Here is a 27,193-nt window from a genome sequence, read left to right on the forward strand (position 1 = left end):
TTTCAGTCTTTCCCCATTAAAGTAAATAGGAGCTCTTCTGGTATTCATATTTCCTACATAGAAAATAGCTGCTGGTATTACTGCCAACTGAGCTGTTTTAAGAGACTGTAGTCTAATTCGTATTTGGTGAACAATTCACCCTGTGACTCTGATCCTATACATTTGACAGATTATAACTTGTCTGTCATTGAAGTGGGCTGTTAATGGGGATTTCCACTGAATTTCCTGACTTATCTAAATCTCTTTCTGGGAAACCTGCCCGATTAGTTCAAATGAGTTTTTGTGAAAATGAACCTGTACACCCAGGGCTTCTTAAAAAACAGGTTCTGGTTAAAAACATTTTATCACTTGATGACATAACTGATTTTGATCATCAGCCACCCCTAATCTGATTGGTTGAAGCAGCTGAGATTGCCTCAAACTGGCCTATGATCAGTCATGCCTTTAAATGTTTTGGAGCCTTGTGTTAAGCAGCTTCAAAAGCCTCCTGGACCTTCTCTATTCAATAGATCTGGGGGAAAACTGATCATAGAACAGCAGTAACAGGCACTTTCTCACAACCTCATACTAGAGCTGCATCATGCCCTTGTATTAAGATGTTATCATCATGGCTTTAGGCTTCATCCATTTCCAGAGCTTCATTCCATCCTGTTACTGGCTCTGACCTGCTCTCTGATAAATGATAAATGATGTTTCTTCAAGCTGTGACAGAGAGTGATAAACAGACAATGGAATATTGACACATGAGTGGAAAAGTGAATTTCTGTGTAAATCGTCCATAAAACCATTATTTCAGTGTAACAACATGCGTAATGCATTATCCTAAACACAAAACTAGAAGCAATTAGTTTTTGTCCAAATTAGTAACAATGAGCACAACGACCATGTTCCTTTGAAACATGGACGAAATGTTTGTTGTTGATATCTCTTTTTGTGTGGTCAATTTTGGGTCCACTTTTTACATTCTTGCTCAAACTGTGCAAACGTTTCTATTGGTTGTGCCGTCCTGCCCTCCAAAAAATGGTTATTCTACCATATCAGTGGCCTTTCTAGTAGGAACTCAGATGTTGTCTTCATGTCTTTATGGGTTGAGCTTGGTCCAAGCCATTCATAACAGGCTGTTCTGATGAGCGTGCCGTACAGGAACCTTGTAGTTGTCATAGCTTGTGTCTGTAGTAGCAGTAGCTACTACAAGTCTGCATGGCAGCTAGCTTTGTCATTATGTGTCTTTTGTGTTTGCTACCCAGTTACGCGTAGCTGATACTGTTTAACAGGCTAGTTTATTCTGTTAATGTGTTTAGGGATAATGTGGCAAGCCTTGTTTGTTTGGTAACTTTTGCTCTTATAAAGGTTAGGTTTACACAGTATATCATTGTTTTTATTATTAACTTACTAGGGGTGCAGTGTAATTGTTGAGTTACGCACTAGTGTAGCTTGACCTGCTCTGATCTTTACTAGCTTTTGCAGCTCTCTTGCTTTGTACAGTTTCTAGTGCTGTAGCTTGACTTGTGCCTGGCATACGCTCACTACTCACTACTTCACATGCTCTGCTAACCACCATGCTAACAGCATCTGTCCCAGCCACAGCTGCCCTCTGAAACAGAGACAATGACTTATTATAACATTCAACCTCTCTCTCGGAAAACTCTTTTTCAGAAGGCAGTAAGAGGGTCCTTCTCTGGAAATGGTGCCATTTGTGTTTGAAAATTTGAGGATTTTTTCCTACTTTGTTTTACAAGTTTAAAGGCACACTATGCAGGAATTCCGTTTTTGTCAAACAGCGACCCATAGAGTCGCTGTGGAGTACTTGTATTTAATGTTAATGTCGTAAATACCACTCATGCAGAGCTACTCTGCCATAGACTGGTCTCTGCACTCACAGCCTGATACCCCTTTGAAGCTGTTATATTAAGGTACAAATCTTGCATAGTGTGCATTTTTTGCATTAAATAAGAGATCTAGCGCTAAAATGTGTTTTTGAACTCAAGCTGAGCGCTCGTGCCCGCTGCTATCAGTGTCATGGATACAGTGTTCTCTGTGGCGGCTCGCGCGCAGTCTTCACTCGGACGCGCTCTTCAATCTATCGCCGTTGCGGAGACTCTCTATTCATTCCGGTGAAATCACAAAATAAAATGCACAAAAACGTGTCCCTGCTTGATAGACTGTAACCACTGATAAACATATTCAGTTTTGATGAGAGAGAAAAAACTTAGAACCTGTAACCTCTGACACGCTTGGCAAAAGATTTACCACTAGACCATTAAAGAACTCAAACAAAACTTGCGGATTGATGCATTTATTTCATTCTCTTTTCCTTTTCCTAGTCTCTTCCGACCGCGTTTTCTTTGCTTTTTCCATCGTCGATTATCACGTCTGAAATGCACAAAAGTGTCTTCGTGCTTCATGTTGTGGTTGATGTGTGTGACGTCGTTGCCGTAAAGCATGTTGTGATTCTCGCGAGATTTGTCAGGGGCGCTGCTCTCAAACTTGCATTGCTGGTTTTTCCAGCAGCGTCCCCCCAACGCTTTACTACCAGGATGATTCGCCCTACTATGAGTTTGTTTACCACCGAAATGACTTTGAAGCTGTTATATTGAGGTACAATTCTTGCATAGTGTGCCTTTAAAAAGATGATTTAGAAAAAAAAGCCATACTTGTTTATTATCCCCTCATATTTCTTTTATATTATTCAGGAGAAATAGTCTTTTTTTTTTTTTTTCAATGGTCACAGAAAGTTTGTAATTTGTGCGCTTTCAAACATTATTATATACACTATTGTTCAAAAGTTTGGAGTCAGTAAGATTTTATTTCTAAAGAAATTAATACTTATTCAGAAAGGACACATTTAACGGTTTAAAAGTGACAAAGTCATTTATTTTTACATTTTTAAATGTAAGCAGCACATCAGTTTTCAACTTTGATAATAATAAAAATGTTTCTTGAGCACAAAATCAGCATATTAGAATGATTTCTGAAGAAAAACAAATGTATTTGCACCACACCACATTATTTAATCAATGTTCTTGCCCTTTGTGCCAAGAATTATAAAAAAAAATGAATCACCATTTTTGTTTCTATAAACAGCTGAACTATTGAGATTGATGATGCCAATATGTGTGAGCAAATAGAAATACGTGAAATACTGTAATATATACTACCTTTGTTTGAACCATGTGGTTCAACCACACAAATATTATGTCATTTCTTTAAATAGGTCCGAAAAATAAAGTAATTTATGAAGAGGTAAATGTCACAGTGAAACAGGTTGAACAAAACACTGTTTATAACCCATGTAATGGAGATGTACGAGATTAATTTTGATGAAAAACAATGTTTCAAACTGTCTTTAGCAGCACACACTAAATCGAGTGAAATGTATCAAACAATGTGATTTAGTCCAGTATCTTCTTGTTAACTAAAGGAAGTTTTTTTACACATATGGCACTGTTTCCTGAGAATGATCCAGAATTCTTACCGTTTATTGAGCTCAAAGCATTTTACCTTTGACCTTTATCACTGTCTAATCACCTTCCTTATCTTTCTCTGGTGCCGAACGGATGATCTCTCCTCTTCTCATTTCCCCTCTTATTTGGTTTTATTTTCCCTTTGTTTCTCCCTCCGTCTATACTTCATTCTTACTCTATTCTCTTCTCTTCTTCCTCTTCCTGGTTCTTTTTGTCATCCCCTCTATGTTTTGAATCTCTCTCAGTCCTCTCTCTGTTCGGCTTATGACGTTCTGCAGTGTAACCTGCGTCCACTCTGGGCCGTGGTCGCGGCCTTGCTCATGTTGGAGAGCACAGGAACAAGGCAGAAGGAAGGAAAGGTGGAGGGTGGCAGGGAGAAAGAGACAGAGGTCAAGAAGCTTATCCCTGAGTCCACTCAGACTCCACCTCCTTCCTGGCAAATATGGGATCTGATTGGCTCAAGTCTGCTGCACGTTTTCTGTCTGGTGATGCTGTTTGTGGCCTACAGCTGGAGTGAATTTAAATAACATGCATACACTAAAATACACAAATAACACATTATCTCATTTATTGTCTTAGAAAGCACATTGAACGTCTTAAAATGGACACTGCCTGTTTTTTGAAGGAAAATATGTATCCCTGTCAGTTGGAGCTCATTTTATTTGTAGAAATCTTAACTTGGCTATGGTGAAACCATACATAACACAAAACATTTTTGTAACGCAACATGTGCTCCTTAATACAGGAACTTGATGCTTTCATGTTTGAGGAAGTATTATTTATTAGTTTGCGAATATAATATTTATTAGTCTTTGCAAAATGCTAAGGAAACCATCTTTAAACAGGTTTTTTGCAAACATTTACGCTAGAGGTGCACTGAGCACTTTAATAAGGAATGACATATGGCCACGTTCTCACTCACTTTCAGTCTCTCTAAATCATGTTGCAGAAACACTTAAAAATGAAGGTTCTCTATTGGTTCCATGAAGATCCTTTAACATCCATAGATTTTTTTTATTCCACAAAATGTTCTTTATGGTGGACAAAGGTTCTTTAGATTATATAAATTGTTCTTCACACTGGAAAAAAAAGGTACTTTTCTAAGAATTGATAATGGAAATGTTATTTAAAGAACCCAAAATGGTTCTATGGCATCACTGCGAAAACCCCCTTTTGGAACCTTTATTTTTAAGAGTGAAGTTGTATTTCAACAGTCATAACACTGAACATTTTGGTGGTCCTCTTGAAAAATTCACATATAAACAATATAAGTGGTATAGTTACTAGCATCTGCATGACGAAACTAAAATAAAAGAAACGGATATGGAGGTTTTGCCTCATGCCAATCATGCCAATGACGAGCAATGTATCTACAGGAATCAAGGTCTGCTTCAAAGAAACAATTTATAGATGATAATATGAGGACACTTGAGTAAGTGAAGGCCCAGATGTCATTAAAGCAAAACGATAGCTTTGCTTTGCACAGAAGTCTTGTACGGTGAGGTTAAAAATATTAATCATTAGCATAAGGGCTAATTAATCTGTTGGATGTAAAAAGCAGCAACTTTTGGTTAACAGTGTTTTTAAAAGCAGCAGTCAAGGACTGATCTTTTCAAGTTGATGTGTTATTGAAAATGATTAAATATCATGCACAGTCGAGTCATACATGATTACAGTGTTATTTCATCCAAAACACCATCAATAGCATTTTCTTTCTCCTAATGAGAGAGATCCGAATAGGACTAATGGATCATTTCTTTAATTTCCTGTTAATCAGAAAAGCAAAATAACACACAGAGGGAAACAAATCTATTTTGTAATTAATGTAATATGCATAATTCCACAGAGAGGTGACTAATCCAAACCAAACAATGAGGAATAATGGGCTCTTCATGAAGATTTTCTTTATGCATTCTATCAGTGATCTGTAATAAAGGGCTAAGTCAGGTTTTTAAATTATGAAATATCAGATTAACCCAATTTGTATGAGTTCAATAATTAAGTGCAATCTCTGTTGTATGTAATTACCTGCTGTGAAGGTCTTTGCACAGAGTTTCTCTTGATTCTAATTGGTCTCTTTTCTAATTGGATCCTCTGATTCTCTTTTAGGTCCTGATCTTTATCTCACATAATAGAATGACCTTGTTCATCTCATCACAGATAAAAGGAATCATTAAAAGGAACTGTTAGCAAATGAGCAGACAGTGATGTCACTGAGGCCTCTTGACATCATTTCCTCAAAATATAAAACACTTTGAACCTTATCTGTACGATCACATCAGTTATAATTGGTTCTGCTTTCATCATCCAGTTTGACAAAAATAAAACCCAATACTGACTCTTCAGGACCTTTTGTTTGGTATAATTTCCCAGTTGTTTGCTCATTTCTCAAAAAAGCTACCAAATGCAAAAAGTGTTTGTAAAAGGCTTAAACGAGACTGCATGGGGTGCTCTGACGGATCAGCTGCTTCTGTTTGTCCAGATCTAGACTCTTTGACTCCTCTCAGTGTTGAATTATGTGCAGTGCTGCTGCTGCTTATGGACTTTGTAAGGCATTGGTTTTTATGATCATATGAAAAGGAATAAATGTACAGTTCGGGTTGTTTTTCTCAGCTTTGTGGTTGTTTCTTTTAAGACATTTTTGTCTTACAATTTAGCTCTTGTTAATGTTCAAACGTTTGGAGTCAGTAATATTTATTTTTGTTTTTGAAAGAAATGAATGAATGAATTCAGCAAGGGCTCAATAATGTATCGAGTTACAGTAAAGAATTTTATAATGTAACAAAAGATTTGTATTTCAAATCAATTATTTTTCAAATAAATGCTGTTCTTTTGATCAAAGAATCCTGAAAAAAATTCATCACAATTTACACAAAAATATAAAGCAGCACAACTGTTTGTGTAACATTGATAAAAATAAGAAATGTTTCTTGAGCAGCAAATCAGCATATTAGATTGATTTCTGCTGAAAATTCAGGTTTGCCATCACAGGAATAATTTACATTTTTAAATATATTTAAAGAGAAAAAGGTTATTTTATTTGTAAAAATATTTCACAATATTACTGTTAATGTAGCCTTGGTGCGCAGAAGAGACTTCTTTCAAAACATAAACTGTTATTGACCCCAAATCTTTGAACAGTACAGTATGTGTGTTTAGGCTTTAGTGTCTGAGATTCAAATACATATATATACCGTATATATATAAATGGAGAGAGAGAGAGAGAATTTTTGATTGTTTGAATAACTGATATCATACTGGGCATCACTGCTAAATGAGGTGAGTCTTCATGAGTTTAATTAACTGCATTTAGTAAAGAGTGCATTCAGTTTTAATGAAGTTTTTTTGTCATTTTATTTCTCTTCGTGGTTTCCACTCCTTTTGACCAGTCAAATTTACAGTTGGTGTGATAACAATTAAATGTCTTGATAACAATGAAATGTTTTGAGCTGAGCATAAATGTAAAAATAAATAAAATAAGGATAATTCATTTTTAGAACATTACGTGACTTGAGATTTTAATAATTTGACATCTCATGCCTGAAAATGTCCTTATAACTGTGGGGACCCTGTCTCTTTCCTCTCTGACTAAGCACTTCATTTGTCCTCTTTGTGAATCTCTCTCTTCAGGATAAATTATGTCTGCCACATCATATTCTGGAGGAGAAGGGGCTGATCAAAGTTGGCATTACTGTCCAAGCTTTGCTGGATGAGACTTCCACCAACCAGACACTCTTCACATGAGTCACACACACAAACACACACTATTCCCTGTGGATGGACCTCTACCACCAGATGATCTTTGAGAAATTCCCTGGACAACACTGTCCATTTATTCTTATTATCGTAGCTGATCCTCAACTGCAGGTATATGCTCATGTTTTTCTAACTTTCTTTACTTTTTTATTTAGTACTGTTATGTGATCACTGTTGCCCAGGCCATAGTCGTGTATGCAAATGTAGCTAAAAAAACTAGCTTAAGATATGAAATTCCTTTATTTAATATACATATTTATTAAGCAGCTAGTTGAGAGATGCACAATTCCTGATTTATATATATATATATATATAGTGCTTAGCATAAGTGAACACACCCATTCTAAAGTTGACTAAAAAGAGGAATAAAAAATCATCTTTTATGGGGTACTTTCCATAAGATCATCTCTCAATGCAAATCAAACCAGCTATTAGGCTAACTGAAATAAAACCATGCCAATCTCTAGGTATCGGGAAGGGTGTGTGATGATGATGTGGGGCTATTTTAATTCCGAAGGCCAAGGGAACTTTATCAGGATGCATAGTATCCTGGATCCATGAAATAACTGGCCTTTAAAAATAAAAATGCCTCTATGGGAATTTAACATAGGGGTGTCCTGACTTATTGACTGACTGTATTTTAAGGAAGAACATTTATGTATTTACAATACATTATTCATTCACAAAGAAAATTGGTGTCCTTAAAGGTTGGATTTTTCCTCATTTTTTTAATTCAGCCATTAAGATCAATTTCCAAAAGATGATTTTGTATTCCTCTTTGTAGTCAACTTTAGCATGGGTGTGTTCACTTATGCTAAGCACTATATATATTGTGTGTTTGTTTAGATTATATGGTATTTGTGTTGGGCCTTAGTGATCTAGATTTAAAACACTCGTCCTCCCAGTTTTAATATTGATTTGTTTTAAATATTTTTTTCTCGATTGCGAACACACAATCAATTCAACAATTCTCACAACTATAAAGACCATCTCAAAACTACACACCAACTTGCACAAATCTCAAACTTCCAGGTCAATTAATTTTAGTCAAAATATCCTCTTTTTTTAGAATCAAACTTTGGCCTCAGAAACAAATAACAAATACACAGACTACTTTCCTGCCTAGAGAACAGCAGTGAGAACAATTCACAACACTGTAACAAAAACCTCTGGGCAATAATATATATTCGGGAATACTTTTTCAGCTTTTTGAAAAAGTATTATTACTTTTTCTATTACAGTATACAACATAAAGGAAAGTGCAGATACAGTAAAATACAACAATGAGCTTTAGGAAAAAATTATTTTCATTACACTAAAGTGATCTTACAGTAGATGAAAAGCACCAAATACCAAAGAATTGAACATGATCCTGGTATGCAACACATTACAGTATACTGTCAATTACCGTTGCATCCTCTGCACTTTCAGTCAAATGTCATTACATTATACAGTACTATAGCAGTTTCTTGGTCTTCTGATAAAAGAACTCCCTACCTCCCTTAGGCAGTCTTCTCTCAGTTCTGCAAATATATAGTACAATATAGCAACAAATGAGGGTGTTGAGGGTGTACAACATGTGCTATAGTTTACTGTACATACAGTAGAATAGTGAAAGTACCGTAATTATACTGTGTGTAAGACGTAGTATAAAACCCCTGTAGATAATTCGTTCAGCTCTCTCTCCAGTGTTAGGATGCTTTTTCTAAAGCACAATCACCTGTGCTCCTATTTATATTATCCTGAGATTTGTCATCAGTTTTGCTATACTTCATGTTCACTCATGGATTACATGTGCTATTTGAGTTCACATTGTGACACTTGAGTTAATTATATTATGTGTTTGTTTTATGAATGAGAACGTGGTTAAACCGGTGTAAATTGAGAAAATTGGAATGTGAAACAAGGTGAAATGTGTTGAAGGGTTTGGGAAATTATGACAAATGAATCAGTTATAGTGTGTTGGCAATCAAGAAAAACTGTAAACCACTTTTTAAATTGTTTTTTGGGAGCCATTGATGTTTGTCTCAGGGGAAGTGTGACATCACTATAGTTTTATACAGTCTCTGCTCTGCTTACCTGTCAGTCAGGTATTATATCACTAAAAGAAAATGTCTGAGTGTGTTTACAGTAGAACGCAACATACCTTTCTTTCTTTGTGTATGTGCATTTGATATCTTCAGGAGAGTGTTTCTTTTGTGAGAGTGAGAGAATGGGAGCACATGTTTGCACTTTTTGTATGTAAGTTTGTGTGTCTAAGGACATTTATTATTATTTTTCTTTTTTACTTTGTTCTACTGCGTATTTGCTTACGGGAAGTCTGATGTCCAAAGCTTCATCTCCTCATAGATTCAGCCATGAAACAGACCAAAACATTTGAAGCTGGAATCTCACTGGAGATTATTTGACAGTTGCCAAAATTATTTTCTTATTAAACTGATTTACAAACATAATGGTTTTATACAGTTCTTTACAATTATTTTTAAAATAAGAGTTTTGTATTTGTAGAAGGATTTGTAATGTGATGTGATGTGGTGTGTGAATGTGAAAAATGTACAGAACATTTATATTTGATGTGCTTATTTTAGTAAAAATATATTTGGTTATTTTACTTACATTTAAAGCACAATTTACTTTATTAATGTGAACTGACAGGGCAAAAAAAAAACAGCTTTATTATGATTTAAGTTCTTATATGAAAGCAATTATAACACGTCCATATACAGTATAGTTTCAGAGACTTATTCATGCGAATAATTACAAATAAAATACATTGACAAGGATTATCCCTTTAATTGGCAACAAAAACTGACAAGTTTAAACTCATTTCAAAACGTATTCACATTAGTATACTGTAAGGTGTATCCTAATGGTATTCTTCATACTGTCATAATTTGATTAAAACGCATGGAATAGAAATATGGATTAGAAAGTGTAATTTTAGAGACATTTGAAAGGGAGAGCACTTAGATTTTGGTGTTTGGTGGTAGTTTTACAAGAGGTAAGCCTTAAACATTTGCATTTCTTTTAAAATCAAGTATAGATTAGACAATAGTTCCATCCTATACACATTTTCACTGCTGTATCTTTTGATTAATATATCTAAACTAAGGACAGAATTTAAGTACGGTATCCAAATCTCTGCTGCAGTGGGCAAGTTGTGCATCATTACTGTACTATCAACATTCCCCACCACTTCAGAGAAAACGTAGTGAAACTACTTTACACACTAGATTTTAATGAAGATTTGATTTTGAAATGACTGTGTTTTGCACTTTATGTATTTGGGACTGTCTTTTTTTTGGCAACTGGCAAATAGTATTATGCGGGGTATTTATATTACAGTATTTGGAGGAACTATATCAGCTGATCAGATGACTAATGTGTTTGATAAATCACCTTAAACTGCTGAATGTTATGTTGGGATTTTTTTGTCATCTTCAATGTATTGTAAAGAGAAAAGGCTTGTACTAAACATTTTTGTACTTTAATTTTTATAAATAGGACTTATTTTTCCATGTCTTTTCAGTGTTTGGGATTTTACCCCTTTGTAATTCTGTGAACTTTAAGGTGCATGTACAGTACTGTTTTTGGGAAAAGCATGCATGTCATTCCACCTTTTGCCTTAACCTCTGTAAATATGGTTTATTTGTACCAACTTCTACCAGTAAAAACTTTCACCTTCAAAGACTAGTTTGTTTCTTAAATATTCAGGATACTGTAGACATGACATAATGGTGATTAATTTGCTAAACCACATTAATCAGATGTCTGAACCATTTAGCCTGCTTTACGTGTGAAATGAGGACATGTAGAATAATTGTGCGCAACGGATTCATTTGCAGAATTTATGTAATTAATACAACTTAATTCAAATAAATCACTGCAGAACAACAAATACAAAACCACAACCAAATGCATTTATTTAAGGAAATGTCTCTACAGTTAAACATCACCCTGTTAATTAATTATGAATATGAAAATACAAAGGGTTGCATTGTAGTTTGAGAGGTGGTTCTGATGTAATTTCCAGGTGTGTAGATAGGTTTTGTAATCATCTGGAAGGCACGAGAGCTGGTTGCCATAATCATGTTGCATAGCTTCAGGCATTCAGATATTTGGCATGATGCTTGATGTGGTCGTTGATGAAGGAGAAGATGAAATAGTAACTGTGATCATAACCCTGACAGAGCAAAAGAAAAACAAGATTGAACAGAAGAGAGCAGATTTTGTCTTAAAATGTATACTCCATTGTATAGAGTGACATCTAATCCTGAGAGTTGATTTAGTTGCACTGATGGAGAATTCATTTAAAACATAACAAAAGTCAATGCATTAAAGTTATTATTGAGGTTTATTTAAAGTTCAAAGACCTGCCCTACCACCATGTGGTCCAAAAATCGGAGACCACAAGTGAAAATGCTTTCATTTTATTAGTTTAATTTAATACAAAAAATGTTCCTTAATCATATTATCAGCATACAGTAATAATTCCAGTGAAAAATTCACATGAATTCTAGCATTTTACAGTTCTTGGTATGTGTCCATTTTGGCGTGTGGCTATCAAAGCCCAGGTACTGGATAATCAATTAGATTTCCAAACATGCCATTCCTCTCATTGGTCACAGTGGGTTCAGTACTGACCTGCTGAAGGCGGAAAACTACGGGAATTTTCTTCTTGGAACAGGCAGCGATCAGATTGTCAGGAAGCAGCTGACTGGAAGACAAGAACTGGTCATCACGGCCTTGATCAATCAGAATATCAAGCTCAGGACCGGAATATGATTCAGCCAATACTGTAGCGTCATACAGCTGTGGAAATGACAGAGGAAGACAAATAAAGCAATGTTGTACTTGTACAATGCAGTGTGCTAAGGTAAAACTATGTTAAATAAGAAAAAAAATGATTATGCACTGATTATTATTTCATAAAATTACTGTTTTTTTTATCTAAAAATGCAGCCTTGCATGATAGTTATTTCAAAAACACTAAAAAAAAATCTTACCAACCACAAATTCTGAATGGTAGAGTACACACTTATGATCATCTCTTACCTCCCAGGTGGACTTGTCAGATCCAAGATAGCCAGAGAAAGCTTTCTGTCCCCATGCACATTGTATGGGGTTACAGATGGGTGCAAATGCTGACACTGACTGAAACAGGCAAATGCACAAGAAAAAAAAAAATAATTATATAGACTGAACTTCAAATAACTAAATGATGAAGCAGTGCATATAATATTTAATACACCTTGTATTTCCCAGGATTCTTAAGTGCACAAATGAGAGCTCCATGGCCCCCCATGGAGTGACCAGAGATGGACATTTTCTCCGGATCAGCAGGGAAGTTAGAATTAATCAGTCGTGGGAGCTGAGAACAAGAGAAATGTGATGAATACGATGAGTGCGAGATCCAATGTTTAAGGTGTCATTGTTTAAATTTTCAATTGTGACAGTCATCAGAGTATGACTTTGTAAAACAGAGCTAAATTAAACACCTCCTCGGTGACATACGAGTACATGCGGTAGTTGGTTTTCCAGGGCTCCTGGGTGGCATTGACGTAGAATCCTGCACCTGTCCCAAAGTCCCAGCTCTCTTCCTCTCCTTCAATGTTGCAGCCACCTGACGAGAGCAGAATCCTCTCATTTTCTGAGCATGGGCTTATGTGTAAATGAGGAAATTTTAGTGTTGGTTGACTCGAATATTTCTGACAACAACATAACAATAGCCAGAGGTTTTTCACGTTCTTACTGCAACAGTACAGACTTAAATGGCATAATATTAGTTTACATTTGATGTATGCTTTAACTGGAATTTCTCCAAGCAGTGGAGTGACGGTCTGGTGGGAAAATCTAAACCCTAACCTAAACTGGGAAGTCACAATGCTATTTGATCCTCAGGGGATACTCTTTTTATCTATATGTTGCAGTAATGTTCTGTAATGTTCGGCCTCACAATCCACCCGTTTCCATGATTAATATGAGTTGGTCCGTGTATCTCTAGGATTTGGCCAGGCAGAAATCATAATTATAGGGTGTACTGTCTCCCGAGATGGACAAGCAGGACTCGAAACTGTAGTGGTGGTGTATAACAAATGTTGAGATGTTTACGTGGACTGGTGTCTGGAGCTACGATGATGATCCCATGTTCAGAAGCCGCCTGCTGGCTCCCTGCTTTAGTGATGAAGTTTTGCTCTGTGCATGTCAAACCTAGAAAAAACAGTGTATGGTTAAATACATTTTTAGCAGCCTACATCACTGGTATGTATTACAATTATTGTTGGCTCTTTGACTGATTTGTTCCTCTTTTGTAAGTCACTTTGTCTGCTAAAAGCATAAATGTAAACGTACTTAAAGGCAACAATATAGTATACTTCAGTATGCACCATGAAATAGTTACGCTCATTCACTCAAACTGGCCTAGAGAAGAGAATCAGAATGAATTCAAGTACCTGAAAGCCAATAAAACACTGGGCATTTGGAGCTCTCAGCCTTGGGAGGAAGGTAAATGGCGAACTTCATTTTACATTTTAACTCAGAGCTGGAAATAGAGTTGATGTTAAGATCAGTAAAGGTTTCATTCGGGGGTTTTGATGAAAACTACAGTCTCTCACCTGTCATGCTCGAACACTTTCTGATATCCATCACTGCACTTATTAGAAGAAACTTGCGTCAGTGCCATTGCGCCGTTTACTGGGTTGAGAAAAATCAAAGTTCGAGTGAAAGATCACATTTCATATATAGACTCACTTGTACTCGCATGCAAACACATGCACAAACTCATGATATGACTTCAATACATAAAGGGTCGATCAAATTTCATGTATCTGGACACCATTTGAAGCTTAGCTTCAGTAACAGTATTTCATGTTTAACGCTTCAGACTCATGGAGTCTGCGCATGGGCACTGCAGTAACTGGCCTGCCAAACTCGCAGCATTGCGTGCTTACGGGATCTGGAGAAAACGACCCAAAGAAGCGCCTCGGTACGCTTGAAAGAATCCCAAAGCATACGCTGAAGAAATTAAAGTTTTATTTAGCTCCCGTGTAACAGTCCTCTTCATGCAGGATAATGGCCTGGATATTATTTTGTAGCACTTACCTCTGCAGGCTAAAGGATTCCAGAGTCCAGTGTGACGTCAGGGTTAGCGTAAGACGTAAAATCACGCCCCCTTACGTTTTTGGTCTGTCCTTCTACGGTTTGGTCATACAGGGGCGCTCGAGAGATATGTTTGTTTAATGTCCTTCCTTCCTTCCTTCCATGTGCGCCCAAGAAATGACATTTCCAAACTTTATATTTGCAGCTCATGAACACTTTGAACTACATAATTGTGATCTTGGAAATAGAATGTTTTGTTTTTTTGTTTTTTTTTTTCTGTCCAAAAGTAAGAATGAATTAATAGGCCTAAAGGTCGAATATATTTTAGTGATCAATATTTTGTTGGCAATTGATGATAATAATTTGTATATTTTTGCTGGCGAAATATATGATGCTGGCCTTGTAGATCTGACCAACTGAGTAGGATGTCCGAATGTTTTCTAAAGCCATGTGACCCGAGGAGTCGTCAGATCAAAAAGTAAAACGGAAAGGTGACAAGACAACAGTGAGCCAAGCATCTAGATCTGTTTATCTATCTAGAAATGTAAAGTATTAAGTAAACATGATAATTCATCAGTGTTTATCTTAATGTTTACACTTATGCTCTAAAAGTGTTAAGTGAACACTTACATTGAAAGCTACATAACTGGACATGTTTGTGCCTTGTTAATTATAATATAATACAAAGTATAAACTTCTCATGATGTAGGCTATATTAGTCAAGATTATTCAAGATTAAATTAGGACTTGATGGTTGTGTTGTAGCCTACCCTGGAGCATATTAACGAGTGGACTTTAAGATTGTTTTGGACACGTTCATTTATGGATGTGTCCACTGCAAATGATACATCAGTGCCATGCCTGCCTAACAGCGTAATACAGATGGCACACTGTTACATCAGTTAATGCTTTTTGTGTGTGTGTGGCTCTACTAAAATCGTAATTTTTCCTTCCAATGAAATCAAATTATTTGTCACCATATGCCCTAGCCGTAGCTTATCCTTATAGACCATTAATTAACTTTATTCTTTTAGTGTCCTTCAACCGATTTCTGTTTGTAAACTGTCATCATTTACAAAACACTTGGCATGATTCAGTGCCTGCTTCCACTGCACTGCATAAATGTGATCAGGATGAAATGACAGGCTCCATGGAAATGTGTCACTTTAAGCATCTCAAACCAATAAGCACGTCCTTTCTAAAAACGAGATAATCAGTAATGACCACATACAGCGAAGATACATTAGTGTCCCCTGTTAAAGTCAAATTGTAGGCTGTCCAGACAATTACCAAATTACCAGAGCATGGAACGGAATGCTTACTTAATTTAACTGCAGAAACACAGTGTACTGAAGAACAGGAAGAACACAATCAGTCTCTCTCCATCCATCAGCCATCTGTAAAGGCATTTTACCCTCGACATTTTTTTTTATTGGTTTCCTAATAAACCACAAACGTATTTTGCCTTATCTGGTAACAGCATTAATCCTTTAAACAATTATAATCATCGATCCACCCAGTGCTAATGTTTCCAAATGATGGACACTACTGGTGATACCTTCAGAGTCATACAGGACTCCTCACATATTATAAACTATTCTATGCAACAACAAAAAAAATTGTATAAATAATGTGAGTTGTTTGACACTGAAAATTCCAAAAAGACAAAGTGCACTTATTGAACAGAAAGAGCGCAACAACTCAACTGCCAAGTTTTCCTCTGCTGCTGGATGACAAAATAACGTCTCGGTTATGGATGTAACCCTCGTTCCCTGAGTAGGGAACGGAGACGTTACGTCGTGACTACGAAATGGGGTTTCGCTTAGAAAGCCTATCAACTTCGAGTATTACAAAACGAGCCAATGGCAAAGAAATGCCATGGGTCTGCGGATTTTGCATAGCGTAACTCCGCCCCACCTCGTGGGTATATAAGGAAGTACGCTGGCAACATGCAGTTATGTTACTTACTGAGGAGCCAAGACTGAACTCAGGCTGTTCCAGCGGTACAGCGAAAGGGGCAGGGAGACGTAACGTCTCCGTTCCCTACTCAGGGAACGAGGGTTACATCCATAACCGAGACGTTCCCTTTCGTAGTCACTACGAGTTACGTTGTGACAACGAAATGGGGTTCCCAGTCTAATCACGCCAGTCGGCTGTCTTCCAGTGCCCTGCGTAAGTCTGAGCTCCCTGTCGTGAGACTAGCATGGACGAAGGACTCCTACTTAACACAGGAATACCAACCTCTTGCGATAACGATATATATCACGATATACACTCACCGGCCACTTTATTAGGTACACCTGTCCAACTGCTCGTTAACACTTAATTTCTAAGCAGCCAATCACATGGCGGCAACTCAGTGCATTTAGGCATGTAGACATGGTCAAGACAATCTCCTGCAGTTCAAACCGAGCATCAGTATGGGGAAGAAAGTTGATTTGAGTGACTTTGAACGTGGCATGATTGTTGGTGCCAGAAGGGCTGGTCTGAGTATTTCAGAAACTGCTAATCTACTGGGATTTTCACGCACAACCATCTCTAGGGTTTACAGAGAATGGTCCGAAAAAGAAAAAACATCCAGTGAGCGGCAGTTCTGTGGGCGGAAATGCCTTGTTGATGCCAGAGGTCAGAGGAGAATGGCCAGACTGGTTCGAGCTGATAGAAGGGCAACAGTGACTGAAATAACCACTCGTTACAACCGAGGTATGCAGCAAAGCATTTGTGAAGCCACAACACGCACAACCTTGAGGCGGATGGGCTACAACAGCAGAAGACTCCACCGGGTACCACTCATCTCCACTACAAATAGGAAAAAGAGGCTACAATTTGCAAGAGCTCACCAAAATTGAACAGTTGAAGACTGGAAAAATGTTGCCTGGTCTGATGAGTCTCGATTTCTGTTGAGACATTCAGATGTTAGAGTCAGAATTTCGCGTAAACAGAATGAGAACATGGAACCATCATGCCTTGTTACCACTGTGCAGGCTGGTGGTGGTGGTGTAATGGTGTGGGGGATGTTTTCCTGGCACACTTTAGGCCCCTTAGTGCCAATTGGGCATCGTTTAAATGCCACGGCCTACCTGAGCATTGTTTCTGACCATGTCCATCCCTTTATGGCCACCATGTACCCATCCTCTGATGGCTACTTCCACCATGTCACAAAGCTCTAATCATTTCAAATTGGTTTCTTGAACATGACAATGAGTTCACTGTACTAAAATGGCCTCCACAGTCACCAGATCTCAACCCAATAGAGCATCTTTGGGATGTGGTGGAACGGGAGATTCGCATCATGGATGTGCAGCCGACAAATCTGCGGCAACTGTGTGATGCCATCATGTCAATATGGACCAAAGTCCCTGAGGAATGCTTCCAGCACCTTGTTGAATCTATGCCACGAAGAATTGAGGCAGTTCTGAAGGCAAAAGGGGGTCCAACCCGTTACTAGCATGGGGTACCTAATAAAGTGGCCGGTGAGTGTATAAATTATAAGAGAACCATTTCAGAACAGGTTAGATAGACCATAAGGAAAGCCAAACTGCTAAATGTTTTTTTTTTTAAAGAAACGTACATAGTTTTGAGAACATTTATTATGCAAAACTGTAATTATACACTCACCGCCCACTTTATTAGGTACCCCATGCTAGTAACGGGTTGGACCCCCTTTTGCCTTCAGAACTGCCTCAATTCTTCGTGGCATAGATTCAACAAGGTGCTGGAAGCATTCCTCAGGGAGTTTGGTCCATATTGACATGATGGCATCACACAGTTGCCGCAGATTTGTCGGCTGCACATCCATGATGCGAATCTCCTGTTCCACCACATCCCAAAGATGCTCAATTGGGTTGAGATCTGGTGACTGTGGAGGCCATTTTAGTACAGTGAACTCATTGTCATGTTCAAGAAACCAATTTGAAATGATTAGAGCTTTGTGACATGGTGGAAGTAGCCATCAGAGGATGGGTACATGGTGGCCATAAAGGGATGGACATGGTCAGAAACAATGCTCAGGTAGGCCGTGGCATTTAAACGATGCCCAATTGGCACTAAGGGGCCTAAAGTGTGCCAGGAAAACATCCCCCACACCATTACACCACAACCACCAGCCTGCACAGTGGTAACAAGGCATGATGGTTCCATGTTCTCATTCTGTTTACGCCAAATTCTGACTCTAACATCTGAATGTCTCAACAGAAATCGAGACTCATCAGACCAGGCAACATTTTTCCAGTCTTCAACTGTTCAATTTTGGTGAGCTCTTGCAAATTGTAGCCTCTTTTTCCTATTTGTAGTGGAGATGAGTGGTACCCGGTGGAGTCTTCTGCTGTTGTAGCCCATCCGCCTCAAGGTTGTGCGTGTTGTGGCTTCACAAATGCTTTGCTGCATACCTCGGTTGTAACGAGTGGTTATTTCAGTCACTGTTGCCCTTCTATCAGCTCGAACCAGTCTGGCCATTCTCCTCTGACCTCTGGCATCAACAAGGCATTTCCGCCCACAGAACTGCCGCTCACTGGATGTTTTTTCTTTTTCGGACCATTCTCTGTAAACCCTAGAGATGGTTGTGCGTGAAAATCCCAGTAGATTAGCAGTTTCTGAAATACTCAGACCAGCCCTTCTGGCACCAACAATCATGCCACGTTCAAAGTCACTCAAATCAACTTTCTTCCCCATACTGATGCTCGGTTTGAACTGCAGGAGATTGTCTTGACCATGTCTACATGCCTAAATGCACTGAGTTGCCGCCATGTGATTGGCTGCTTAGAAATTAAGTGTTAACGAGCAGTTGGACAGGTGTACCTAATAAAGTGGGCGGTGAGTGTACATAATAATTTAACATAATGTTGCAGATAAATAAAATTCAAGTACACTAGCTGCAGAGACTTTAACAAAAAAAAGCTTAGAGTATTGGGTTTCTTTCCTTTAGTGCACGTCTGTTTCACACAAGGTGTATGTTGGCGCTATCGACGCACATCACGACGCAGTCGAGGGTAAGTCCGTGGGAAAGCACGACCTGGTCATCAGGTTGCTGAGAGGAGCGAGGAGACTGAATCCTCCTCGCCCTCCTCTCGTTCCCTCTTGGGACCTCTCAGTGGTTTTAACTACCCTGCAGCAGAGTGCTCCCTTTGAGCCTCTGCAATCAGTGGAAGACAGCCCTCCTGGTTGCATTGGCCTCCATTAAGAGGGTAGGGGACCTGCACGCATTTTCCGTTGACGAAGCGTGCCTGGAATTCGGGCCGGCCTATTCTTACGTGATCCTGAGACCCCGGCCTGGATATGTGCCCAAGGTTCCCACCACTCCCTTTTGAGATCAGGTGGTGAACCTGCTAGCGCTGCCCCGCTCTGTCCAGTACGCCCCCTCCGTGCTTACATAGACAGAACGGAGTGTTTCAGGACCTCTGATCAGCTCTTGTCTGTTATGATGGGAAGCTGAAGGGAAAGGCTCTCTCCAAGCAGAGGTTGTCTCACTGGTTAGTGGACACCATTGCTTGGCATACCAGCAGCAAGGTCGACCGTGCCCCCTTGTGTGAAGGCCCACTCCCCTCGGAGTGTGGCTTTCTCTTGGGCTCTAGCGCATGGCGCCTCGCTAACAGACATCTGCAGAGCTGCAGGGTGACACCCAACACATTCGCCAGATTCTACTATCTCCGAGTGGCGCCAGTGTCTTCTCATGTACTCGCTTCAACCAGCCAGTACTTGGATCTGCTCAGGTGTCTTCGCTTGCTCGCCATTCCACTCCACGGACTGGATACGTGCGATATTTCCTCAGGTGAGCTTCCCTGACAAGCCCTGAGTTCCTCCAACACTGTGGACGTCAAACGCCAGAATTATGCCACCAGCAGCTTTCGCATTGGCCAGGTGCCGCCATGTGCATGGTTCCCCCTCTGGGCGACCCCCACATGTGTATTTACACTGTAAGCCTGAGCATATGTCTTTCCATTGGCAAGCCACCTTGCCACCCTTGGAGTTGAAACATTCCACCCTGCGGGCTGGACACCCCAGTGTTTTCCATATGCAGCCCCCTCCTGGGTCATATGTTTATTCTGTAAGTCCCCCCCTTCGGGCAGGCAATAATTGCATATTCCTACTTTAGAATTAAAATCTCTATCGCCCTATTGCGATAATGCATGTTCACGCAATCTACCCGAATATTTAGAGCCACGAGCTGCAACCAGCTGCATCGCATCATCGTATTCGTCATCTTGAGTAAACATGACTGAAAGTGAAACGGAGGAGCTGTTTCACACATACTCCGTTTGCAGTGCATATGCGGTGCGTATTTTTTCCTTACACATGTTAACAGGCCTGCGCGCGAATGCGGTGCGGCAATGCGTTCCAGGTGCGGTGCGGTGCGTATATAGCCTACAGCTGTGCAGCGATCATTTACGCACAGAGTCTATTCCTGCTGTGCTGCACGCGCTGAATTAAAGTGACAGCGCATGGTTCATGGTCAAAATGAACACGGATTGATATGAAAATATAGTAATATCTCCTTAAATGCATTTAATTAAATTATACTACTATTTTTCACAGTCATTTTCTTTTTAACTTTAAGCTCGGGGTAATTAAAGCAAGGAAATCTACACAGTAACGTTGCCTCAACAACGCGACATAATGGATGCACTTGTCTCTTCGTGGAGGTGGAAAAACAAGTTATTTGTGCCCGCAATATTTCTTGTAAAAAAAGATTTAAATGCAAAAGAAAAGGTATGAGAGCTGCTTTTGTCAATATGGTGTATGTTTTAATTTAAAATGTTTGCGATTGTAGTGGTAGGGGATTTTCTTTTCCTTTTTCGCGTTCGTTTCCTTTATATGGGAATGGGTGGATGAGGTAAAGGGCTGGTGTATTTAAGTGCGTAGACGGGAGGCCCTAGAATGTAGGCTTTTTGTCATACCCGCCCCTCTTCCGGTTATCGGTGTCACTATAGTCGAGGTAAGCGACGGAGGTTATGCACGGCTTCGTGTGGTTTTAAAGTGTTTAGAGTATGTTACTTTATCTTTGAAGTGATTGCTGTAGCCGTCTGGCGGCGTGCCCTGGGAGTTGCGTTAAAGGGATACTCCACCCCAAAATACTCACCCTCAAGTTGTTGCAAACCTGTATAAGTTTCTTTCTTCTACTGAACACAAAGGAAGATATTTTGAAGAACGATTGGAACCAAACGGTTGTTTGGCACCATTGACTTCCATAGTAGAAAAAAAAAATACTATGGAAGTCAATGGTGCCAAAGTTCCAATCGTTCTTCAAAATATCTCCCTTTGTGTTCATCAGAAGAAAGAAACTCATACAGGGTTGCAACAACTTGAGGGTGAGTAAATGATGACAGAATTTTCATTTTTGGGTGGAGTATCCCTTTAAGCGCTCATTGAAAGCTTTAAGGTATGTCGGCTATTGCAATGTGTTGTGGTTTCTATGGTGTAAGTTGAGTTTAATGGGGGTTATTGTGTGTTTTAGCAGAACATTCGCGAGTGCATCCTGACATGGTGACGTGTGATTTTCGTGTGTCCTCGCGTACCACGTGATGGCCAACTCGGGTCGCGCTGCTGTTTTTCGTGATTAGGTTATTTTCTCTGTCTTTCGTGAATGGATATTTTTCTCAGTTTTCCATAACTTTATTAGTCTCTGTGTTTTGTTTGTTTTCATTTCACGATTTGAGTTATTTTGTTATTTCTGTATGGAAGTTGATCTGACCAGAGTGATTTGGGCCATGGTGGCCGTGTGGTGTAATTACACCGTGTAATTATCTCGCAGTGTGTGTGTCCATCTAACGTCACCCTTTTAGTACGTTGGGGCCCTCAATGCCGATGAGGTAGGACGGGTTATCTGTGCACCAACTGATTTGGATTTGGTCAACTATCATTTGTGTCTGATGTGATTTGCTGTGACTATTTTGTATTTGTATCGCACCCACTAATTTCTCTTTGTCTTTTTTGGTTCGAGTCAAGGTCGAGTTGAGTGCGCCGAGGGGGAGGCTAATCACTTGGGTGAAACACATTTGCTGTGAGTTTGGAACAAGCGTGCCGCACAAGCCCTCAAAAGTGAAGCCGAAACGTCTCGATCGCCCCCCAGTGACCGGTCCTAGTATAGGTCATGGTTGAGAGCACAATTTCTTACAGCCACCCCTAAGGTAAGCTTTAGCCTTGTAGTTTCTATTCTTTTTGTTATTCATTTTTGTTTGTTCCCTTTCGAGAGGTTCCTCTTATTGCGTAAGTAGCTTACGCTATGGGAAAACTCCTTTTCTCGAGAAATATTGAAGTCTTTATGTAAAACGCATTGCAGCTGCACAGCATACAGCAATGAGCGAGGGAGCTCGGTCATTGGCTGTGCTGCGGCAACTGCACGAACCAATGACGGGGCGACTCTGAACCCGCTTCCAATGAGCGTGCTTCGCGCCCGCGCGCGTCAGAGCCCGCCAAGATGGGCGTGGCCAAGGGCTATATATTGAGCGCCCCGTCGTCTGAGTTCTCAGATTTAATCTCCTTCAGCAAAGACCTTCTCTTCGCTGGATCCTCCGGATTTCTTGGAGTCTTTTCGCCGCCGCCGTCGACAAGCCTACAGCAGGACTGCTTCGAGGACGCCGGCGCCTTCAGCCGCCTTCGATCGCCTTCTGCTAAGCCATCCGGCGCGCATCATCATCATATCCTTTTTCAAAGCTTTCAGTGTTCGCCCCCGCGACACTTTCTAAAAGAGCAAATTAACAAGGCGTTGTTTCAAATGCCTTCCTGCGCCTCGTGTCGAGGCCCTCTTCAGGACGGGGATCGTCACATCATTTGCGCCCGCTGCTTGGGACCGGACCACGCAGAGGCTGCCCTTACTCGAGGCGGATGTCCCGAGTGTGACGCCCTGGGCCTCACCGAGCTGCGCGCTCGCTTCGCCGTTTTCACCGCGAAAGAGCCCACCTCCTCCGTGCTGCCATCCCCTCTGGTCGAGCCGCGCAAGAAAAAGCGCCGCTCACAGAGGCCGCCAGAGCACGCGGTTTGCAGTGATGTCACGCCGGGCCAATCCCCGCGTGCTTCACCACCACCCGAAGACTCCCCGCCGCCAGTCCAGTTCACACAGGCGGACCAGCACCCCTCCAGCGGAGCGATGGGGCTCGTCTCGTTTGGCGCGTCAGGGGATGACGATGACAAGGATGACAGATTTTCCTGTGATGCTGCATCAGACGACTGGCCGGGTTCGTCCTTCGACCCCGCGCCATCGACATTAGCGGGCACAAGCGCGGGCTCCAGCATGGACTCGGAGATCGTCCGCATCCTTTCTAAGGCCGTGGAAGACCTCGGGCTCGATTGGTCTTCCCCGGAAGAACCCGCCCACAGCCGACTGGACGAGTGGTTCCTGCAGGGGCGCCGGCAGGCCCCTCGACAAAGGCCCTCCCCCTTCTTCCCGGAAGTTCACGACGAACTCACGAAGTCGTGGAAAGCCCCGCACTCCGCTCGCCTAAAGCCTTCTTTTTCTTTGTCCCTCTCCTCTGTGGACGGCGCGAAAGAAAGAGGCTATGAGGGGACTCCGCCCCTCGAGGAGGCTGTGGCCAATCATCTGTGTCCACCCTCCAACGCTGGATGGAAAGCTAAAGCTTCTCATCCCTCGAAGCCTTGCCGGTCTACTTCAGCTCTCGCCGGTCACGCATACGCCGCCGCCGGCCAAGCTGCATCATCGCTTCACTCTATGGCTGTCCTCCAGGTGTTCCAAGCTAAACTTCTCCGCAGTATGGACGAGTCTGGACCCGATCCTGAGGCATTCAAGGACCTGCGCAGCGCCACTGACATAGCACTGCGAGCTACAAAAGCCACCGCCCAATCCATCGGCCGTGCTATGGCTAACCTGACTGTCCTTGAGCGCCATCTGTGGCTAACGCTAACAGAGATGAAGGATGCAGATAAGGCGTCATTTCTCGACGCGCCTATCTCCCAAAGCGGCCTGTTTGGACCAGCGGTGAAGGAGTTCGCCGAGCGCTTCACCGAAGCCCGTAAGGATTCACAGGCTATGCGTCACTTCCTGCCCAAGCGGTCTAGCTCATCGCAGAGCCGCCAAAGACCGCCTCAGCAGCAGCGAGCTAAGACTGCGCCTCCCGTCTCTCAGCCCAGACCTGAAACGGATTTTCGACGCCGCTCGCGCTCTGCCAACAGGAAGCAACCGCCCGAGCGACGGGGACCTCGGCCCAAGATTGTGCTGAACTAGAGGTCTGCACGGGCTTTAAACTGAAGCCCGAACCCGGCCCGTACCCGCGATCATTTAACCCGACCCGACCCGACCCGACAATTACATTTACATATTAAGCCCGAACCCGACCCGAACCCGAGGTCCATTCTGTTTCTCACAGCAATACCATTTTTGCAATATGCTATGTTGTATTTAATGATTGCTTGACATATTAAACAAATACATGTAGGCGCAGCGGCCCTATCAGCAGGCAGCACAGCATTAAGAGAAAAAACTTACCAAGTAATTTTTTGCTTTATCAGACTCATGGTTTGCTTGTTGTCGTCGGCTGTTTGTATTGTGACTGAAATAGCGCGCGAGAGCGGTAGCACATGCGCAAAACAGTTTTGTGATATAAATGATATGATAAAATAAAACAAATAATTAAAAATATTATATTCATATATCATTATATTTGAGAGAGAGAGCCTGTATGCACATATTGCACATCTGCGGACGTAGCCTATACTTTCTCTCTCGCGCGTGCCGGTCACCACAACACAGCAAGCAGGCAAAGCACACGGCACGCAAACTATATATAGCCTATTTCGTTTTTCTTAGTTAAACCCGAACCCGACCCGAACCCGAGGCTGTTCATTAACATTAACCCGAACCCGACCCGAAACCCGCACATTTTTCGGGACCCGTCGGGCTCGGGTCGGGTAGCAGACCTCTATGCTGAACCCAGAGCCTCGTAAGTCCTCCTAGCTACAGGGAGAAAAAGGGAGAGCGCGTGTCTCGCAAGAGCCGGACCGTTCTCTCCAAAACGTTTAAAACATTACCCAGTCCCCTTACAGGCGGCTGGAAATGTCTATACAGCAGCCAATGTGCCAGCCACACAGCTCGCCCACCTGCAAACAAACGCCGTTTTTACGGCGACACACAGAAATCACATAAAGAGCCATTTTCTGCCTGTGTCATTAAAGGGTCACGTGTCCACACCAAAGTGCGCATTCCCACATATCAAAACTGTCAACGCAGTGCCAAATTTTTTCCCAGCTCAAGCTGGACGCCCCATAAATGTAGATTGTGTGCCAACTGTCACGTATGCACCACTACACACAAGCACTGTTCCCACAGTTATAAACACTTCCCCAGTAAAAGCGGGAAGTTGTATAAGAGTAGCGCGTGTGCCCGCTGTTATGCACGCACCCCAACTCACAAACACTGTTTATATGGCCAAAAACCTCCCGCCACGAGCGGGAAGTTTCATGACAGTGGCGCGCGTGCCTACCACAGTCTATGCACCCCCACCCATAAGCACTATCCATACAGTGTTAAACATTTCCCTATCTCACTCTGTGAGCATTACGGCGAGCGTGCCGGTAATCTCACACGCACCCCTGCACTCGGCATTCAACAAAGCTGCTCAGCGCGCGCCCGCGCCGCTGAGAGCTGTAAGCTCGGTATTAGCACAGGGCGATTCGCTGGCGGGAGCCATACGTCACTGCGACACGCCCCCAGCCAGCATTCAGCCCATATCTGTGCGAGCGAAAGCTTGGGAAAATATCCCCGACATGCCGAAATGGGTTTTGAACATAATAAAACAAGGTTACTCGCTTCAATTCGCTCGCAGACCGCCCCGCTTCACAGCAGTGGTCGAGACGAAAGTGAGAAAAGATGTTTCACATGTTCTACGCACCGAGATGCTCAAATTGATAGAGAAAGGCTCTATAGAGACAGTTCCTCCCTCTATGAGCGAGGCAGGTTTTTACAGCCGCTATTTTCTCGTCCCGAAAAAGGATGGCGGTCTCCGCCCCATTCTAGATCTCAGACATCTGAACAAAGCTTTAATGATTCGCTCGTTCAGAATGTTAACAACCAAGCATATCCTCGCGCAAGTTCGCCCGGGGGATTGGTTTCTATCAGTGGATCTGAAAGACGCTTACTTTCACATTCCGATAGCGCCTCATCACAGGCCTTTTCTGAGATTCGCTTTCGAGGGACAGTCATACCAGTACACAGTACTACCATTCGGCCTGTCACTGGCACCCCGTACATTTACGAAATGTATGGATGCAGCACTTTCCCCCCTGAGACAGCGGGGAGTGCGAATACTAAATTATCTCGACGATTGGCTAATCCTAGCACAATCAGAGAGCCAGTTAGTGACACACAGGTCTTGGATTATCAGTCATCTAGATTGCCTGGGTCTAAGAATCAATTTTGCAAAGAGCATGCTATCCCCCAGCCAGAATATTTCTTTTCTGGGAATAGTGCTAGACTCAGTGCAGATGACGGCGCGTCTCTCATCAGAGCGCGCGCTCACTATCCGGCGCCTTGCGACATCGTTCAGAGCGGGTGCGCGCGCCCCCGTCAAGCGATTTCAAAGGATGCTCGGTCTCATGGCCTCAGCATCAGCTGTACTCCAGCTAGGATTGTTGCACATGCGTCCTCTCCAACGCTGGCTCAAAAGCCGTGTCCCCACTCACGCGTGGCGCTCGGGCCACTTTTTAATCAGAGCAAATCACGGCTGCATAAAAGCCCTGACACCCTGGAAAGCTGTCGACTGGTATCAGTCCGGCGTGAGTTTGGGCGTGAACACAAGGAGAAAAATTATCACGACAGATGCCTCCAAAATAGGCTGGGGGGCCCTTTACGAGGGCAGGCTTGTCTCCGGCTTGTGGTCAAACCCGGAGAAGCGCCTACATATAAACTGTCTGGAATTTTGGCTCTCAGA

The 27,193-nt window shown here is 41.7% G+C and overlaps 2 protein-coding genes across 6 annotated transcripts in view; one reads left to right on the top strand and one right to left on the bottom strand.

Annotated features, from left to right (window-relative positions):
• lrch1 (leucine-rich repeats and calponin homology (CH) domain containing 1) overlaps positions 1–8,056 on the top strand; it is a 74,304-nt gene extending 66,248 nt beyond the window's left edge. For 2 of the 5 annotated variants that reach the window (XM_056252018.1, XM_056252017.1), the window contains exon 20: positions 3,710–4,113. In XM_056252018.1, the coding sequence (XP_056107993.1) occupies positions 3,710–3,991 (282 nt within the window). In that variant the 3' untranslated portion in view covers positions 3,992–4,113. Of the gene's footprint in view, positions 1–3,709; positions 4,116–7,094 lie in introns of those variants that run through there. The other 3 variants (XM_056252019.1, XM_056252020.1, XM_056252016.1) reach the window with 2 other exon arrangements.
• Positions 8,057–11,264: 3,208 nt separating this feature from the next.
• Positions 11,265–13,954, bottom strand: esd (esterase D/formylglutathione hydrolase). The gene is made up of 8 exons (XM_056252021.1): positions 13,835–13,954; positions 13,673–13,761; positions 13,332–13,430; positions 12,719–12,843; positions 12,472–12,591; positions 12,276–12,374; positions 11,865–12,032; positions 11,265–11,403 (listed from the first exon to the last, which is right to left on the bottom strand). Exons 1-8 carry the CDS (start codon positions 13,900–13,902, stop codon positions 11,323–11,325), a joined length of 849 nt encoding a protein of 282 aa, XP_056107996.1. The 5' UTR covers positions 13,903–13,954; the 3' UTR covers positions 11,265–11,322.
• Between the last annotated feature and the right edge of the window lie 13,239 nt (positions 13,955–27,193).

The sequence above is a fragment of the Rhinichthys klamathensis genome, unplaced genomic scaffold (assembly GCF_029890125.1).
Source record: "Rhinichthys klamathensis goyatoka isolate OS25496 unplaced genomic scaffold, OSU_Roscu_1.1 h1tg000090l_1, whole genome shotgun sequence".
Lineage (NCBI taxonomy): Eukaryota > Metazoa > Chordata > Actinopteri > Cypriniformes > Leuciscidae > Rhinichthys > Rhinichthys klamathensis.